This window comes from Anguilla rostrata, chromosome 7, assembly GCF_018555375.3.
Source record: "Anguilla rostrata isolate EN2019 chromosome 7, ASM1855537v3, whole genome shotgun sequence".
NCBI classification, from domain to species: Eukaryota; Metazoa; Chordata; class Actinopteri; order Anguilliformes; family Anguillidae; genus Anguilla; species Anguilla rostrata.
Window position 1 is genome coordinate 47,240,202 of NC_057939.1, and position 16,251 is coordinate 47,256,452.

The following is a 16,251-nucleotide window of genomic DNA, read 5'->3' on the forward strand; positions in this document are numbered from 1 at the left end:
AGAGGTACCGAGAGCAAGAGCATCTTGAAAAGCGTCAAAATGTACTCCCGTAACATATAGGCCAAGGCTCGTAACCAGGCAACATGCAGGCATGTTCCAAATGTAAGAAGTAGTTTTTTTTTAGTTAATTTGCATACTTGGTTGTATGTACTCCCCATTATACAAGTCACTGCAGTACATATTACCAAATGCTCGCGTGTGTAGGCTACGCACTTACCCAGAGTGAAATGCACAATTTTACATGGTACCCCATTTATACACATGGATACAGCCTGAAGAAATTCTGGTATACCTTTCTCAACAACAGTACAATGACATTGTACTGCCTGGTAAGGAACCTGCAACCTTCAAGTTACGAGTCCTGTTCCCTAACCAATATTTGGCATTACCTTGACCTCTGGGTCCGTTCTCATGAAGTGTCTGAGTAGGAGTGCTGAAAATGTAGTCAGCATTCATAATCAGATACACCTGGGATATGCACAAAAACAAACGTGCACATGTTTCATAAATCGCATATTGGTTTTTGGGAGGAATATTTTTAAGAACATTAAGAAAAAAATGTTTGCGAATCAGGCCCAATAAATGCAGCATTGTGGAATTGCAGAGCTTGGCTCCTCCTGAGGCTGCAGCAAAGGACCAGAACGCAAAGGGGATTTCACTGGAATTTACCACAGAGTAAGCCGATTTAAGTTTCCCTAGCTATTTATCCACTTTATCTTCAGAAATACATTGCAGCATCATAGAGCATAATGTAAGAGTAATGGTGCTGGTGGTTCAGTATGTAGGCTAAGTGCTGGTGTCCTGTTCAAAAAAATAATAATAAAAAAAAACAGAATCAAATCCAGTTCTGTTGACTTAGAGTGCTAATTACTTTTACCAAATTGGTCAGTGGAATGTACCTGTAGGCTTTATCTAAAATAACTTCCATGCATCTTATTAATTACATAACAACAGTAGCCTGTTAACCCCTCCACCTACACCCTCCAAAAAATATCTAGTCTTAGCTCTACTTATCCTTTATGTTTCTGCTGAACATTTTGATATAGTAGTAATGGTGTTGATTGATAAATATTTTGCCTCCCCATTTATCAATTAAAGATAAAGCTTTAGAAGGTTATTCTGCATAAGCCTGCATTTTAATTTATTGTATGAGCATGCTTTTTCATTTTAACTCAGTGATCTTAAATGGCCCTTGTCAGTCTTCGCTGTAATACGAGATCCCTGGGGGTGAAAAAACAAATTCTGATGAAACAGACTCGGACGGTTTGGGTGTTTATACGCTGCATGTAAATTGCGACGTTAGCTAGGTGAGAATACTGTGGTTTATTTCCTCCCATAAGCCTTTGACCGTCTTGGCAGCGGTGGAGGAGGGGGGTTAGCACTCGGTATTAGCAAATAGTTGCGATGTCTGTCGCACGTCCTCCTACGAGATCGGCGTATGTGGGGAAACGAGCGACTTAGCTAGTCATGACTTAAATTTTATTCCCACAAAATAGTGTATTAGATAGCCAACTAGTTTGGCTAGTTTTATTTTTTTATATATATATTTAAAATGAGGCGCTACCTTCGCGTACTTCTCGTGTGTATGATTTTTGCGTTCTTTTCGGTATTGTACGTGTTCAGCCAACTTGCCTCGTCCCTGGAAACGTCAAGCATAGGGGCTGGGAGTGCCGCTCGGCCGAAAGCCGTCTTTCAGCCGAGGGACCTGGGACACAGAGCCAGGAAAGAGCCGGGAAATGAAGGCCCGGAGAATCAACATTGGTACAACAGGTAAGACGTGCATACGAGTCGACTAGTCTGTTGGCCACACTCACACCTAAAAGCAAATGGATAAAGTTCAAGCGATTGTGACGCAGAAGGTCCCCATTGTAAAACAGGGTTGATGCAGCAGGCTAATAATATATTAGCTTTCGTTTGCTCGGTATAGTTTGCTGGTATAGTTTACCAGCTAGCTAACGTTATATCTGCTATAGCGGAACATGCCCCCGCACTTCATCTTTAAATGAAGTGCAGTTTTTCCATCATGGCTCGCAATATAACGAGTCTGCGTGCATGATACGGATGTAGATCTTGAAATGCAATTCATTTTATTTTGTAGCTACTAGCTAGCGTTAGCCAGCTAGTTATCTGCACGGCCCATGACTGAGGGATTGTACTAGAAGTGGAATTTGAATGACGTCACCTGCTTTACATTTTGTTGCCTGTTTAGACTAATCTAGGTTTTATCAGTTTTCTGCGTAATCTACAACTATATGATCAACTAATTCTTCAGAACGGTGTAGTTTGCTTGGATCCTACAAATTGTAGTTATTGGTATAAAGTTTCCTAAAAGTGAAACAGCCTATAACGCTACGTTAAATTGTGGAGATGAACAAGGGATGGCTATATCTATAAACATTTTACTAGTTGGGCTGCGTTGGCTAAATTCAGTCAGGCTTGTGATATTTATTAGCCTAACCTAATGCTATCTAGGTTGCTTTCACATTCGTTTCGACTGCGCAGTTAATCAACTCGCCAGACAGCTAAGTAGATTACTCCCACTCAATAGTGTTATTTAGTTGTCAGTTTTGACATTTAAACGTAATTTCATTGGAAATGTTAAAAATCGTCTTTCTCCTCTGGGTGGTTTTAGCTTACCATTTAAAAATATATTTTTTTGTAATTTAAATGAAACAAATGCGTACCTGATTCCGTGTTTTAAATTAAAATCTCAGTTTATTGGAGACCAGAGAAAACCAAACAGTCTAAACGGAAATCTAGCAGGAAATCCCTGCTGTGTGGCTCCGGGGGATTTGTAGGTTTGGTGTGGGACAGGTGATGTATTTGCAGATCACTGGCTCAGAGCGCATTTGGTAACAGCATGTGGGCCAGTTCACTCGGCTAAGAAATCCTCAACCCGTTCTAAATCATAAAGCCGATTAGGCTACTATGCACCAATCACAGTTAAAAATCTTAAAATAAAAAAATTAAAGTATAGCGCTGTATTGCTGAAATTAATATATTTTGCCTAGGAATGTCAACATAGCCTATGCGTAACAAATGCGTAACTTGTGTGCTTTAAAAGCTGAATCTTTTTCTCATTGAAATTTATCTGCGGATCACAACTGTCCTTGTTATTTTACTTGTCTGTTCTGACTGCAGTAAAATGAACGTTAAATTTAAACGCATTCTCCCTTTTGGCACTACAGGGAGAATAATCACTATTTGCACCCTACCTGTTATTCGAGTTTAACCGGCGGGCCCGATCATTTTTGATTCGTCTTGAGTATTAATTTATTTGCGGGTTTGGCACCTCCGAATAAAATCTTCCTAGAAGAGATCTGCGGAGTGCCAAGCCCACCGCCATTTGCTGAGGAATTTTCGACTGAAAGGCCAAATGTACTACTTCCATGCTTGCCAGTGCCGTTTTGTCCTCAAGGTAATTTACTGGATTGCTGAAGCAACTATTCAGGTGTAGGCCTACACACAGTTTTTGCATGGTAAATTTAAAAGACTTTCAAAGATGAGCACACACTTGCCAGACAATATTTTTATATTGTGAACAAAAATGAGTTGGTTTCATTAGCTGAGGCAGATTTTTTTTTAAATTTTTTAAAAATGAAGTGCCTTTTTTTTCTTAGAGCATGTTTTTCTCGTTCTGTCAGGTGTAAGAATTTGTCAGTGACTTACTGGAATCCCTATTGGAGACTGCCCCCTGGTGTTTGTGGATTGAACTGCTTTATGGATTCGGCTTTTAGGTAGGCTTGGCTGAACTGATACACACAATGGGAGCAGGGTGGAACTGTAGGGTAGTTAGCACTGAAGTGATTTGCGAGAACTTGGCCTCAAAAGCAGAAAAGATAAATTTCAATAGGCTGACAGTACAGTCGAGCAGAATTCGCAAGGAAAAAAACCCTTTGTTATGTTAAAACCTTTTCAAATAAGTTTTTGTTGTAGTTGTTCTTTTTTCAGGAAAGTGGAATAGGTTGGAGGGCAAGGACTGCATTCAAGAGAAGGAATACTCACTACAGTTACGGCTTATTTAGCGATTTCCCATAATGCCATGTTGCTAGGGAAACCTGGGGACTTGCTTTAGCTCGCTTCTGAATCACATACCTAATTTGACAAGCCCCTTTCACACAGAAGGTTTTGGGCGTAAATAAATATGACATGTATTACAGGGAAATTTCAAAAGTACTGAGTGTTTATACCATACCAAAACACAACCCAGGGAGCTTGTCTGGAAGTGCCATCTTGCTTGTATGTCTGTCTTTTCATTATTTTTATGTGTTTGCCTCAAACGCTCCATGTCCACTTGAAGTTTGTTTCAAATACTTTTTCCAATAACTTGTCTGATCTGAATGTCTTTCTCTTTCTGCCTGCGAGCTACAAACTCTCTGAGTCCCCTCAAATTTTAGAGCTTGGCCCAGACACACTAAGAACTGAGTAAGAACCGTGTAAATTAATAGTCGCCCAGTGAGACAGACATTTTTGCCCTCATGCAGTGAATTTCCCACCCTGGGCCTGAATAATTGGCTTTGTTCTGGAAAATTCTCTCCTGCACAATCGGAGTGTGAAAGCTCTCTGCCTCCGGTTGAGAGAACGGAGGTCTGAAAGTCAAAATGTCCTGATCAATCGGGAGAAGTGACACCACTGGAATCGACTTCCTATAGTGTTCCACGCCTTCACGGTCTGTAGCGTATCGCGGAAGGCGCTGAAATTCGGCGGACTGGGCCAGGGGGTGGCGTTCCTCACCTTGCGCGTCCCTCTGGCGCTTTCAGGTACATCATGAGGAGGCGGGACCCGTCAGAGGGCGGGGCTGTGGCCGCGGCGCGGGAGGAGCGCATGCACCTGGCCGTGGTCTCGTGCGGACAGAGGCTGGACGAGACGCTCACCATGCTGAAGTCCGCCGTCCTCTTCGGCCGACGCCCCCTCCACTTCCACGTCTTCGCCGAAGACCAGCTGCACCGGGGCTTCAAAGAGGCCGTGAGTCGCGTACCATGCGTTCTGACCCGCCCATAGGGTGTGGCTCGCCGCTCCCTCTAAACCGGCTGCACCAGGGCTTTAAGTGAGCTGAGTGATGGTATAGTGAGAAAAGTGGCTCCAGCTTAGATTTGGTTATTGTAATGCATATTCCAGGGTTTTGCATAACTGTGTGTAACGTCCAATGATGCCATGGCGTGGTTGCAACTGTAAGTGACGTCCTAAATGCATGGCCCTGTATGTGGGTGTGGTTTTGCAGCTGGAGGTGTGGCCCGAGCCGTTCCGCTCCAGGTTCAACTACACGATCTACCCAATCACCTTCCCCCCGGAGAACGCCGCAGAGTGGAAGAGGCTGTTCAAGCCCTGCGCCTCCCAGAGACTCTTTCTACCGGTGAGATCCCGTGACTACCCTGTATACACACATACACACACATATACACACATACACAGACATGCAGGCACACGTGCACACATACAGAAACACACACACAAACAGACATGCAGGCACACTCATCATGTTCATCGTTGCCAGATCATTCTGAAGCAGGCGGAGTCTGCTGTACAGCTTAGACGAGTGTGAGAATCGCATTCAGATCCAGCAGGCTCCTGCCCTCCAGATCATTCTGAAGGAGGCAGAAGACTTGCGTCGTTTTTAGACCGAACCTTGAGAATCGCGTTCCGATTTCGGTGCGCTGCCGTCTTCCAGATCATCCTGAAGGAGGTGGACTCCCTGCTGTACGTGGACACGGACATCCTGTTCCTGCGGCCGGTGGAGGACGTGTGGGCCTTCCTGGCGCGCTTCAACTCCACCCAGGCGGCCGCCATGGCGCCCGAGCACGAGGACCCGCGCATCGCCTGGTACAGCCGCTTCGCCCGCCACCCCTACCACGGCAAGACGGGCATCAACTCGGGCGTCATGCTCATGAACATGACCCGCATCAGGGGCAAGCTCTTCAAGGTACGCCCTCCTCCTCCTCCCTCAGGAGACGAGACGTCTGGGTTTCATCCCCCGTACGATCCATTTATACCAATGGTTACAAACCATATTTCAACAGGGTATCTGCTTGTGCCCTCAACTGGGAATTGAACCTGCAACCTCTTGATTACAAGCCTATTTCCCCAGATGTTATGCTGCACTGCCACTCTAACATCTGGTTACGTGGGGCAAGCGTTTAACATATACTTTCTACGAAACCGTGTAGGAATAAAATGTGTTTTTAGACGATGGATGTAAGCTGTGTACACAAGTAGAAACCCTGTTAAAATATGCATAGCTATTACTTATTATTCTTTGCTTGTGGGAGGTATGCCGACACAGCAGATGACGACCTCATAATTTTTTGCTTCATCTGAATAATAATTTTTTCCTTCTCAACGATCAAAGGGCCAAGATTATGGATGTAGGGGGGGCACATTTGGCCCCCAGGCCAACAGTTGAATAACCTCACTTTAATGTATCTCAAGAATGCAATTATCTGTGCATTTTAGGGTTACAGTAGAATACAAAGTTATATAGCTTGCAGTGATGCTAAAGGCTGTTTTCAGCAAGCCTGTTGCAATATCCTCATCGGCCAGTAGAGGGCACAGATGTTATTCTGTTCTATGGCAGATGCATGTTTCCTGTTCTGATTTGTGAAGAGCGTGCTTGGGTCACTGGTTGGTCTCTTGAATTAAAAACCCAAAGTTTATTCCAGATGGCTATAAAAACCATCAAAAATAATGGGATGCAAATGGTCTCTGGTTGAGAAGAACGTCAGTAACAGATTGTTCAGAATATCAGTGACATTGTTTAGTAGCAGCTTTACACTGATAGAGGGTCCCCGCTATTAGTGTAGACCACAGAAGGCAGTGCTGTGATTGACGGTGCTGTATTTTGTGTGTGTGTGTTGTTGTGTGTGTTATTGTGTGTTGTGTGTGCAGAATGATATGACCTCTGTGGAGTTGTCATGGGAAGACTTGCTGATGCCCCTTCTCCAGAAGTATAAGCTGAATATTACCTGGGGGGACCAGGATCTGCTGAACATCATCTTCCACCACAACCCAGGTACAGCTCCACCCATACGCACTGCACAGATGCCTCTCCACCCTTATCCGCAACACAGATACGCCTCCACCCATATCGACAACCCAGGTACAGCTCCACCCATATCCACAACCCAGGTGCAGCTCCACCCATACGCACTGCACAGATGCCTCTCCACCCTTATCCGCAACACAGATACGCCTCCACCTATATCGACAACCCAGGTACAGCTCCACCCATATCCACAACCCAGGTGCAGCTCCACCCTTATCCACAACACAGATACACCTCCACCCATATCCACAACCCAGGTACACCTCCACCCATATCCACAACCTAGGTACACCTCCACCCTTATCCACAACACAGATACGCCTCCACCCATATCCACAACCCAGGTACAGCTCCACCCTTATCCACAGCACAGATACCTCTCCACCCATATCCACAACCCAGATACGCCTCCACCCATATCCACAGCACAGATACGCCTCCACCCATATCCACAACCCAGGTACAGCTCCACCCTTATCCACAGCACAGATACGCCTCCACCCATATCCACAACCCAGGTACGCCTCCACCCATATCCACAACCCAGGTACAGCTCCACCCTTATCCACAACCCAGGTACAGCTCCACCCTTATCCACAGCACAGATACGCCTCCACCCTTATCCACAACCCAGGTACAGCTCCACCCGTATGCACTGCACGGGTATGCCTCCCCGTAATGTACACCCTTCTTTAGAGCCTCAGCCAGTCGGCTCCCATGCAAACACAGAGCCAAGCTCTTTGTGACCCAACTCAGACACGATACCACTTTGCTGCACAAACCCGCTACTGTAGCACAAAGCCAAACTTCACAGCAGGAACCCGCTACTGCAACGCGAAGCTAAACTTCTAAAAGTAGCTAAGCGTAGGAACCCGCTACTGAAACGCGGAGCCGAACGTTACCGCGTGAAACCCGCCACCTGTGTGTGTTTGTTTCTGCCGTACGGTCTGTCACAGAGAAAAGAACAGAAGTTCCCGCAAGGTCACCTGTCTGCCCGCTACGTTTCCGCATCTGCTCCAATTTGTGTAATTACCTCGGTAACAACGCGGATTTATATCGCCTGTTCGGAGATAAAACGGTATTAAGATCAGCGACAACAACAAACAACAAACGGCCGATTAATGTCGGTCACCACTGAAGGTTGCTCAGAATACCGAACGTTCCTTTGGTGCAGGGCGCAGTAGAAATCCGAAGGAGCTGTCGTTTGAGGGCTGTGGATATGTGTGGGTGAACCAGTGTGGAATAGGGCGGTTGTAGGGGGACACTCAGTCAGGGGGCACCCCTCTCCCTCTCTCCTCTCTTGGCAGAGAGCCTGTTCGTGTTCCCCTGCCAGTGGAACTTCCGGCCGGACCACTGCATCTACGGGAGCAACTGCGTCCCGGCCGAGGAGGAGGGCGTCTTCATTCTCCACGGAAACCGCGGCGTCTACCACGACGAGAAGCAGCCGGCGTTCAGGGCCATGTACGACGCCATCAACAAGGTACGCCTAACCCCTCTACCGCTCCCTGTACCACCTGCATGGTACCGGGCTTCCAACTCAGGGTTTGCAGGTTTGACTCCCTGGTGGGGTACTGCCATTGTTCCCTTGAAAGGTACTTAAAGGTGCTTAACCTCACTGCTTCAGTATATATCCAGCCGTGTAAATGGACTGTATGTCAGTTATGCTGGGTAAGTTAATCTGCTCAATGTAAATTAAGCATAGTTTACTCTGTACTAGCCTGCCTTGCCATACTTGTGTTTTCTGCAATCCGACTGGCCACTTTTTAGCCAGCATTGTGTTATTGGCGATGATTGGCTGAGTCTGTTTGGATTGTCTCCTCCAATTGGACCCCAGCCTGAAGCTAAATCGTGATTCGTCATTCGTCTGATGCAAGAATATATTTGTCTGACGGCCTCATAGTATCGTTAAGGTTACGAGCCTGACATTTAAGGCCGGGGTAAAATGATTTGTTATCGGTTGTGTAACACCGTTTCACCGGTGGAAAAACATGGAGGGGGTAGAGCTTTGTGAATTCAGCAGACTAATTTGCCTGACCTTCACAAACTCCCCGCTCTCTGGAGACTTCCGCATATTGGCTTGTTTGTTTTCTAATTGCCGCTGTTTTAATGAAACCACCTGTAGGAGGAACATTTGTGTAATCGCGTCCTCCGCGCATCTGTGCTGGATCGTTGCTTTTCTATTAAACCAGTCCATCTATGCGGGAGGAAAGGCTAAATCAATAGCTGCTTTAAGCTCGCTGCCAGCCCTCCATCAGTGTGGCTGAAGCCGGCCTAATCCCCTCCCAGCACAAAGCAGCGCACCAATCAGCCGCCGTCGCCGCCCATCTCACATTTACTTTTGTGTAAACGGCCCCGTTTCCCTAGACTGCCCTGCCTGTGGTTGGGTTTCTGTAGACGGCCTCATCTCCCAGAATTCCCTGCCCTACTTGTGTCTGTGCGGACAGCCTCATCTCCCAGAATGCCTTGCCCTGCATGTGTGTGTGCAGATAGCCTCATCTCCCAGAATTCCTTGCCCTGCTTGTGTCTGTGCAGACAGCCTCATCTCCCAGAATGCCTTGCCCTGCATGTGTGTGTGCAGATAGCCTCATCTCCCAGAATGCCCTGCCCTGCATGTGTGTGTGCGATAGCCTCATCTCCCAGAATGCTGCCTGCATGGTGTGTGCAGATACGCTCACTCCCAGGAATGCCTTGCCCTGCATGTGTGTGTGCAGATAGCCTCATCTCCCAGAATGCCTTGCCCTGCATGTGTGTGTGCAGATAGCCTCATCTCCCAGAATGCCTTGCCCTGCATGTGTGTGTGCAGATAGCCTCATCTCCCAGAATGCCCTGCCCTGCTTGTGTCTGTGCGGACAGCCTCATCTCCTGCTGATTTTATCAGGGGTGGATGTTTCATTAATGGCCCGTCGTCCATTACAGCCACTCCAGGCCAATTAGCATCAGCCTGGCCTGAGCTCTCTGCCATTAAGCAAACAGGCTGGCTAAATTACACAAGGACAGGCACCCCTGTCTGTCTGACCGACAGACAGACAGACGGATAAAAGCATCGACACCTCAACAACCCTGAGTTTGTGCGCCACGGCTACAAACCTCAACAAAAATTTCAACAGTAAGTGTTCTGGCTCAGCGAACTCCGTTCAGCAGAAGTAATTTAAGGTTAAGTGTCGGCTGGCAGTGCCTCTCTTGGGATTTGAACCTGCAGCCTCAGAGTTACAAGACCAGCTCTTTAGCCATTACACAATGCAGCTGCACTGTTTACCGGCATGCGCTATAACACACATAACCCTGGCTACGGACTCAAATTCCACAGCATACTTATCGAAGCGTTCATGCTCGGCAAGTGTATCGGGTGAGTGAGTGTGTGTGCGTGTGTTCACATGAGCACTTGCTTTCGTGCCGGACGGTGTAGCTTGGTCTCTAACACAGGGGCACACGGCTCCATTCCTCTATGCTGGTTGGAGTTCCAGCCAATTATTTGAGCTGTTTTTTCCTACAGAGGGGTGTGCACTACTGGGGCTATCCTGTCTTCTGTCCTACCGCAGAAAATATTTTCACTACCGCTTCCTGTAACTATACGACCACTCATTTCTTCTTTTTTCCTTCCTTTTTAAATGATGAGAGTGATCAAATGAATGATTTATTTTTTGGTTTCCGTGGCGATGTTTAAAACGGCTGAGCTAACGAGCTAATGAGCTAATCGAGCGCAGAAGTCGGCGCGGAATCGCAAAAACAGGCCGACGCCCTCCACCACGAACCCCGCCACCGCCGTCTGCAGGCTAATGGCCTCTCCTCTTCCAGTCTTCCCTCATCCCTCCATCGCCCCATCCTCTGGGGCGGGGGGGGGGCAGCCCGCAGCGAGGCTGCCGGGAACCTCCTAATTTGCGGCCCCCGGAAGGACGGGACCGGGGGGGGGGGTGTCCCTCCCCAGGCGCCGGGGGGCCCGGGCCGGCCCGGACCGGCCTCGCCGCAGTAAAGCCCGGCGGCTTGGCCATTACGCCGCGCCGAGCGTCGCGGGGAGGCCGTAAAAACTTTACTGCCGCCGGTGCATTTAGCCGGGCGGATGCTACGGGAAGGACGCCCAAAATCGATACCGTCCGATAAACGTGGGGGTGGGGGGCGGGGGGAGGAGGGGGGACATGCCCGCGTCCTCGCCACCGCGCAAAAAAAAAAAAAACCCGCCGGTTCTCTCAGCCGCCCAACGCCAGACTACAGAAAGCGCAGCGAACGAGCGCTCGTAAAAACGTAATTTCTGGGCATTTCCTGTGAGCGCCGTAAAAGGACTTCCACTGCGGGCGGAGGGGAGCAGCGCCGCCGCTGATCCTTTATTCATGAGCGCGAGTGCGGGGGGCCGGCTCTTTTGGCGGTGATTTAATGCCGCCGGCCGCTCGGCGTTCGCTCCGGGTCCGCGCCCCGCGCCAGCGCCCCGATGGCTTTTTGGCAGTCGGGAGAGAGATCTCCTCCCAGAGGAGAGCCGGAAGTGGTCGGTGCAGCGTAAAAAACAAATCGCGTCGCTCCGTCAGGGTTTCGTCTGGCAAACGCTTCTCAGAAAACGTTTTCCCCGCGCCGTTACGGAAAAGCCGTCCGCAAAGCTGCCCGTCGCTCCGAAGAAGGATCCTGCACTCCCTGATGAGTCGCTGCGTTTGTGCGATTTAATGAAAAATGCATGATGAAATGTGGAAAATAAAATTTTAAATTGCGCTTCTAACAAAATCAATGCGTGCTGCAGATGAAAGTCAGCTCCGTGAATAAGCAGGGCTTAGAAGGGTTTTTTAAAAACGTATACCGGTTAATACGGGCGTGTGCATGCAGTTGGGCACGCATGCATGTACATGTGCGTCTTCCGTGTCTTTGTGTGTGTGTGTGTGTGTGTACATACGTATGTGTGAGCGTGTGTATGTGTGTGAGCGTGTGCATGTTCAGATGTGTGAGCATGTGTAATGGCTGTTCTGTGTGTGTGTGCATGTGACTGTTGACCAGTGTGTTCTGTGTGTGTGTGTGTGTGTAATGACTGACCCGTGTGTAATAGCTGACTCTGTGTGTGTGTGTGTAAGGTGACTTTTGTAATGACTGACCCGTGTGTGTGTGTGTGTGTGTGTGTGTGTGTAAAGGCTGACCCGTGTGTGTGTGTGTGTGTGTGTGTGTGTGTGTAATGACTGACCCGTGTGTGTATGTGTGTGCGTTCTCAGTACTCGTTTGGAGCGGACCCCCTGCACACCCTGCTGTTGCCCCTGGAGCAGCAGCTCCTGAGCACCACCCACACGTACTGCGGGAGAGTCAGACACCTCTTCACCAAGAGACTACGGCTCAGCGTCTCCAGCATGAGCAGCGTCAGCACCGGCACGGCCAGAGGGAGCTGATCTCTGCTTCCGTCCGCCCAGTGTCCCCGAGCTGCAGACAGCCAGCCAGAGCTACAGACGCTGAGTCTGAGGCTCCAAGCTACAGACACCCAGCCAGAGCTACAGACACCAAGTCTCAGCCTCGGGGCTACAGACACCAAGTCTCAACCTCCAAGCTACAGACCTGGGTATAAATCTCACAGCTACAGACACAAACTGACTCAGCTCCACAAACGGACTGACAGTCTGACAGTTACGGACAGAAGACTTGGAACAGGCACTGATAGACTGTCTGACAGACTTAGACGCTGACTAAAGCTTAGAGCTACAGACAGACTGACTGAGTCATAGAACTACAGACACTGACTGAGCCTTAGAGCTGCAGACACTGCCTGGCTGAGCCTTATCACTACAGACATTGACTGACTCAGCCTCAGAGTTACAGACACTGAGTCAGACCTACAGAGACTTTCCCGAGACCAATGAATAGAACCGCTCCTGACAGCTACAGGCACTGACGGGCTAAGTTCAGCAGGCAGATGTACGGAAATCACTGTGCAGCTCACGGACCTGGTCTGTGGTTTCTGTGTGGAGATGTGACAATCATCTGTTCCATGCCTTAAACCTTGGACTAAAATGCCAGACAATCGTCGGGTTACACTACAGGGAAGTAAAAACAGAAAATCCGAAAAAAACTGGACTCCTACGGATTTGTAATCCCTCCTTTGTGTGTGTGCGTGTGTGTGTTCCAGCTAAAGAGCTTGGTATGTCCACGTGGGTCAGTGCAAGCCTCCGATTGGCTACGTAATCCCTCTGCAGTGATGACCACTTTGATTTCACCAGGTCATCACTTCAGAAGATCAATGAATCTTAGTCGACCTAACAGATAAAAATAAAGGCAATAAACAAATACAGTATTTAGCAATTGAGAAATTGAATATTCTTGATGTGTGTGTGTGTGTGTCTTACCAGCCTGCGAAGGCCTTTTTATTGTTTGTCAATCTCGTAAGTATCAGCCCTGAGTAGAGAAGGGTTATTCGTGTTAGAGAGAGAAGTGTGAATTAAATCATTTCATAAGTCTCATAAATATCACCACTTCCAGTGACTTGATGAGTATTGATAGGTTTTAGGTGATCCATAATGTTTGAATGAGAGAATTAAATATCCGTATTTATATACCTTCATATGTGATTTTTTAGAATTAATCACCTGAACCTAAACCATGATTGTATTTATAAAAAATGACATTCAGTTAATTTTAACAATGAGAGAAAAGCGTTCAGCTCCTCTTTTGGGATGGGTTGATCTCATTTTTAATCTTCTCGGCTATATACTGGCACCATTTGAGCCATGTCGGATTTCAGTTAGACAAGTTAGTTTATTTAAAATGTTTACCTACAGGGTGATGGATGTTAACACTAACAGTAGGACATTGGTCTGTTTTGCACTAAACAAAAAAATGAAAATAAGTTTATATACGATAACCGTACTGATTAGAAATTGTTCGGTGTATTGTTTGAAATATCGTTTGATAACATTTCATATTTGGAGTTTTTGATTGGAAGGGGGGGAACTCCACTATGTCGAGTGAATGCAATTAACCTTTTCGTCTACAGAAATGTGAATGATGTCACTCTGGTGTTTTGTATAGCTGGAGTGTCCATATGTGCATTGTGTTTATGGAAATTTATATGCGGTCAGGAAAGGAAAATGTAATTTTCTTTTGTCTTTGTGGGATGATGTGTTTGAATAGCTAAAGCCAAAAAACGTGTTTTGCACTGTCAGTTGTACACACAGGGCCAATGACCACGGTGGCCTTGGAAAAAAATAAAAATCCAATCACTGTTAACTAACCATCTCATTACCAGCAACGGATAACTAATCTGTAGTGTTGCGATTGTTATACCTCGATGTACAGATGTTCTATAATTATTTACGTTAGTTACATAAAAAATTTAAGTTGGAAATGTCTTATGGAAAAAAATATTTTTATAAATGAAGTGTAAAGTCACATTTTAGAGAGAATTTTTTCATGTTTATACTTTGAGACTTTTGTGGATTGTATGCTTGAGGGTCTCGAAATATATGAAATGAATAAAAATGACTTACGGATTCACTGAAGTCTGTAAAGCCGATTAAAAGGAGTGTCGTGCTCATCAATCCTGTGATGCATGGTTTCTGCAGCTACAGCTTCCTGGGGGAAAGGTCTATAATGACTTAATGGTGCAGGCCATTTTTTAAAAATATAGAAATAATCGTGCAAACAGGCCAACAATTTCCAGATAGGCTTCTTGTGAATGGGCTGGGTGCTTCCTGTTAATTAACATAACGTAACGTAATGGCTATTTAGCCCGGCAATGCTCACCAATTCATACTGCTAAAGGGTACATATTGCTCACCGTTTACCTACAAGTAGATGGTATCCAGCACTATATCTAGCCTGTTCTTGAAAACCCCCGGTTTCTGCCTCTACTAAATGACCTGGCAGGCTATTCCGCACTGACTACTCTCTATGTGAAGAGATACTTCCTGATGCCTGTGCAGAATTTACCTTTTGCTAATTTCCATTTATGCCCCCTCGTTCTACTCACAGAACCAAACTAGAAGAATCTCTTGTAGTTAACTTTGTTAATCCCTTTTATGAATTTAAAAATCTCAATCACATCACCCCTACGTCTCCTTTTACTAAGCTTGAAGAGATTAAGTATCTTAAGTCTTCAGGCATAGCTTTTATCTTTCATACCAGTACCCAATTTAGTTGCCCTTCATTGAACGTTTTCCAGAGCCTCAATATCTTTCGTGTAGTACGGTCCCCAGAACTGCACACGATACATTAAGTGTGGTTTGACAAAGGTATAAGATAACTTCCTTGGATTTATACTCAATATATCCCAGCATCCTGTTGAACTTTTGTACCAATACATCACAATCCCTTGAACCTGAAAGACTTGTTCACACTACAGTTGTTTTTCTCCCATAAAGTTGTCCTGGTTTTTGTTTTGTTTTGTTGTAGAATGTTGCATTTATTTTCCAACCAACAGAGTTAATGCTCAGATTAAGGAGTCAAGGAAAAATGCTCAGATGAAGGCTTTCTATCTGAAACGAGAATTGCCTTTTTGGCCGAATGATAAACGGCAAGAAAAAATTGCTCGTAAAAACAAGACTTTGCTTATTATTCTATCACTAGTGGGACACTGCAGGCATAGGACATAAGAATGATTTACAATGCATTTGAATAATACACCCCCCCCCCCCATCCCCCTCCCTGTCCCCCCAACAAAGAGCAAAGCCAGTAAAACACTCAAGCAAACGTGACAGGTACATGAAATGGAGGCAGCATATGAGATGTTGGTTGTCAAAAGGAAAGTCCCATCAGTACGATGAGTTTTAAAAGCCCAGAGGTGTGTGTGTGTGTGTGTGCATGCATGTGTGTATGAGTGTGTTTGTGCATGCTGCGTGTGTATATCCATGTGTGAGTGCATTTGTGAGCATTGCGTGTGTGTGCATGAATGTGTGTGCATACATGTGCATGTGTTGGTTGATTGGTTGTTAGTCTGGGGGTCATCACATCCCATTGGCTCTTCCCTCTGTCAAATACAAACTGCAGAAGTTACCTGTGCAGCACTAAATACACCTTTGAGCGATACACCTCAATGCTCAGTGCAGTGCCATCAGGGTATGTCCTGGCCCATATCCATCCATCCATCCATCCATCCATTATCTGTACCTGCTTATCCTGAGCAGGGTTGCGGGGGGTGCTGGAGCCTATCCCAGCGTGCATTGGGCGAGAGGCAGGAATACACCCTGGACAGGCCGCCAACCTATCGCAGGGCACACACACCATTCACTCACACACTCATACCTATGGGCAATTTGGAG

General features: G+C 46.7%; 2 protein-coding genes across 5 annotated transcripts in view; one reads left to right on the plus strand and one right to left on the minus strand.

Moving 5' to 3' along the window:
- LOC135259881 (periphilin-1-like) overlaps positions 1–16,251 on the minus strand; it is a 100,627-nt gene that overhangs the window by 45,587 nt on the left and 38,789 nt on the right. The window lies entirely within an intron of this gene.
- Positions 1,236–14,513, plus strand: LOC135259880 (glucoside xylosyltransferase 1-like). 3 transcript variants are annotated; one of them, XM_064344761.1, is made up of 8 exons: positions 1,236–1,770; positions 3,645–3,737; positions 4,761–4,965; positions 5,222–5,353; positions 5,669–5,920; positions 6,883–7,006; positions 8,347–8,519; positions 12,223–14,513. In XM_064344761.1, the coding sequence occupies exons 1-8, from the start codon at positions 1,553–1,555 to the stop codon at positions 12,391–12,393; spliced, it is 1,368 nt and encodes a 455-aa protein (XP_064200831.1). In that variant the 5' UTR covers positions 1,236–1,552; the 3' UTR covers positions 12,394–14,513. The 3 variants fall into 3 exon arrangements, with proteins under 3 accessions (XP_064200831.1, XP_064200832.1, XP_064200833.1); XM_064344763.1 differs by lacking the exon at positions 1,236–1,770 and adding an exon at positions 2,106–3,418; XM_064344762.1 differs by lacking the exon at positions 3,645–3,737 and having other exon boundaries at positions 1,245–1,770.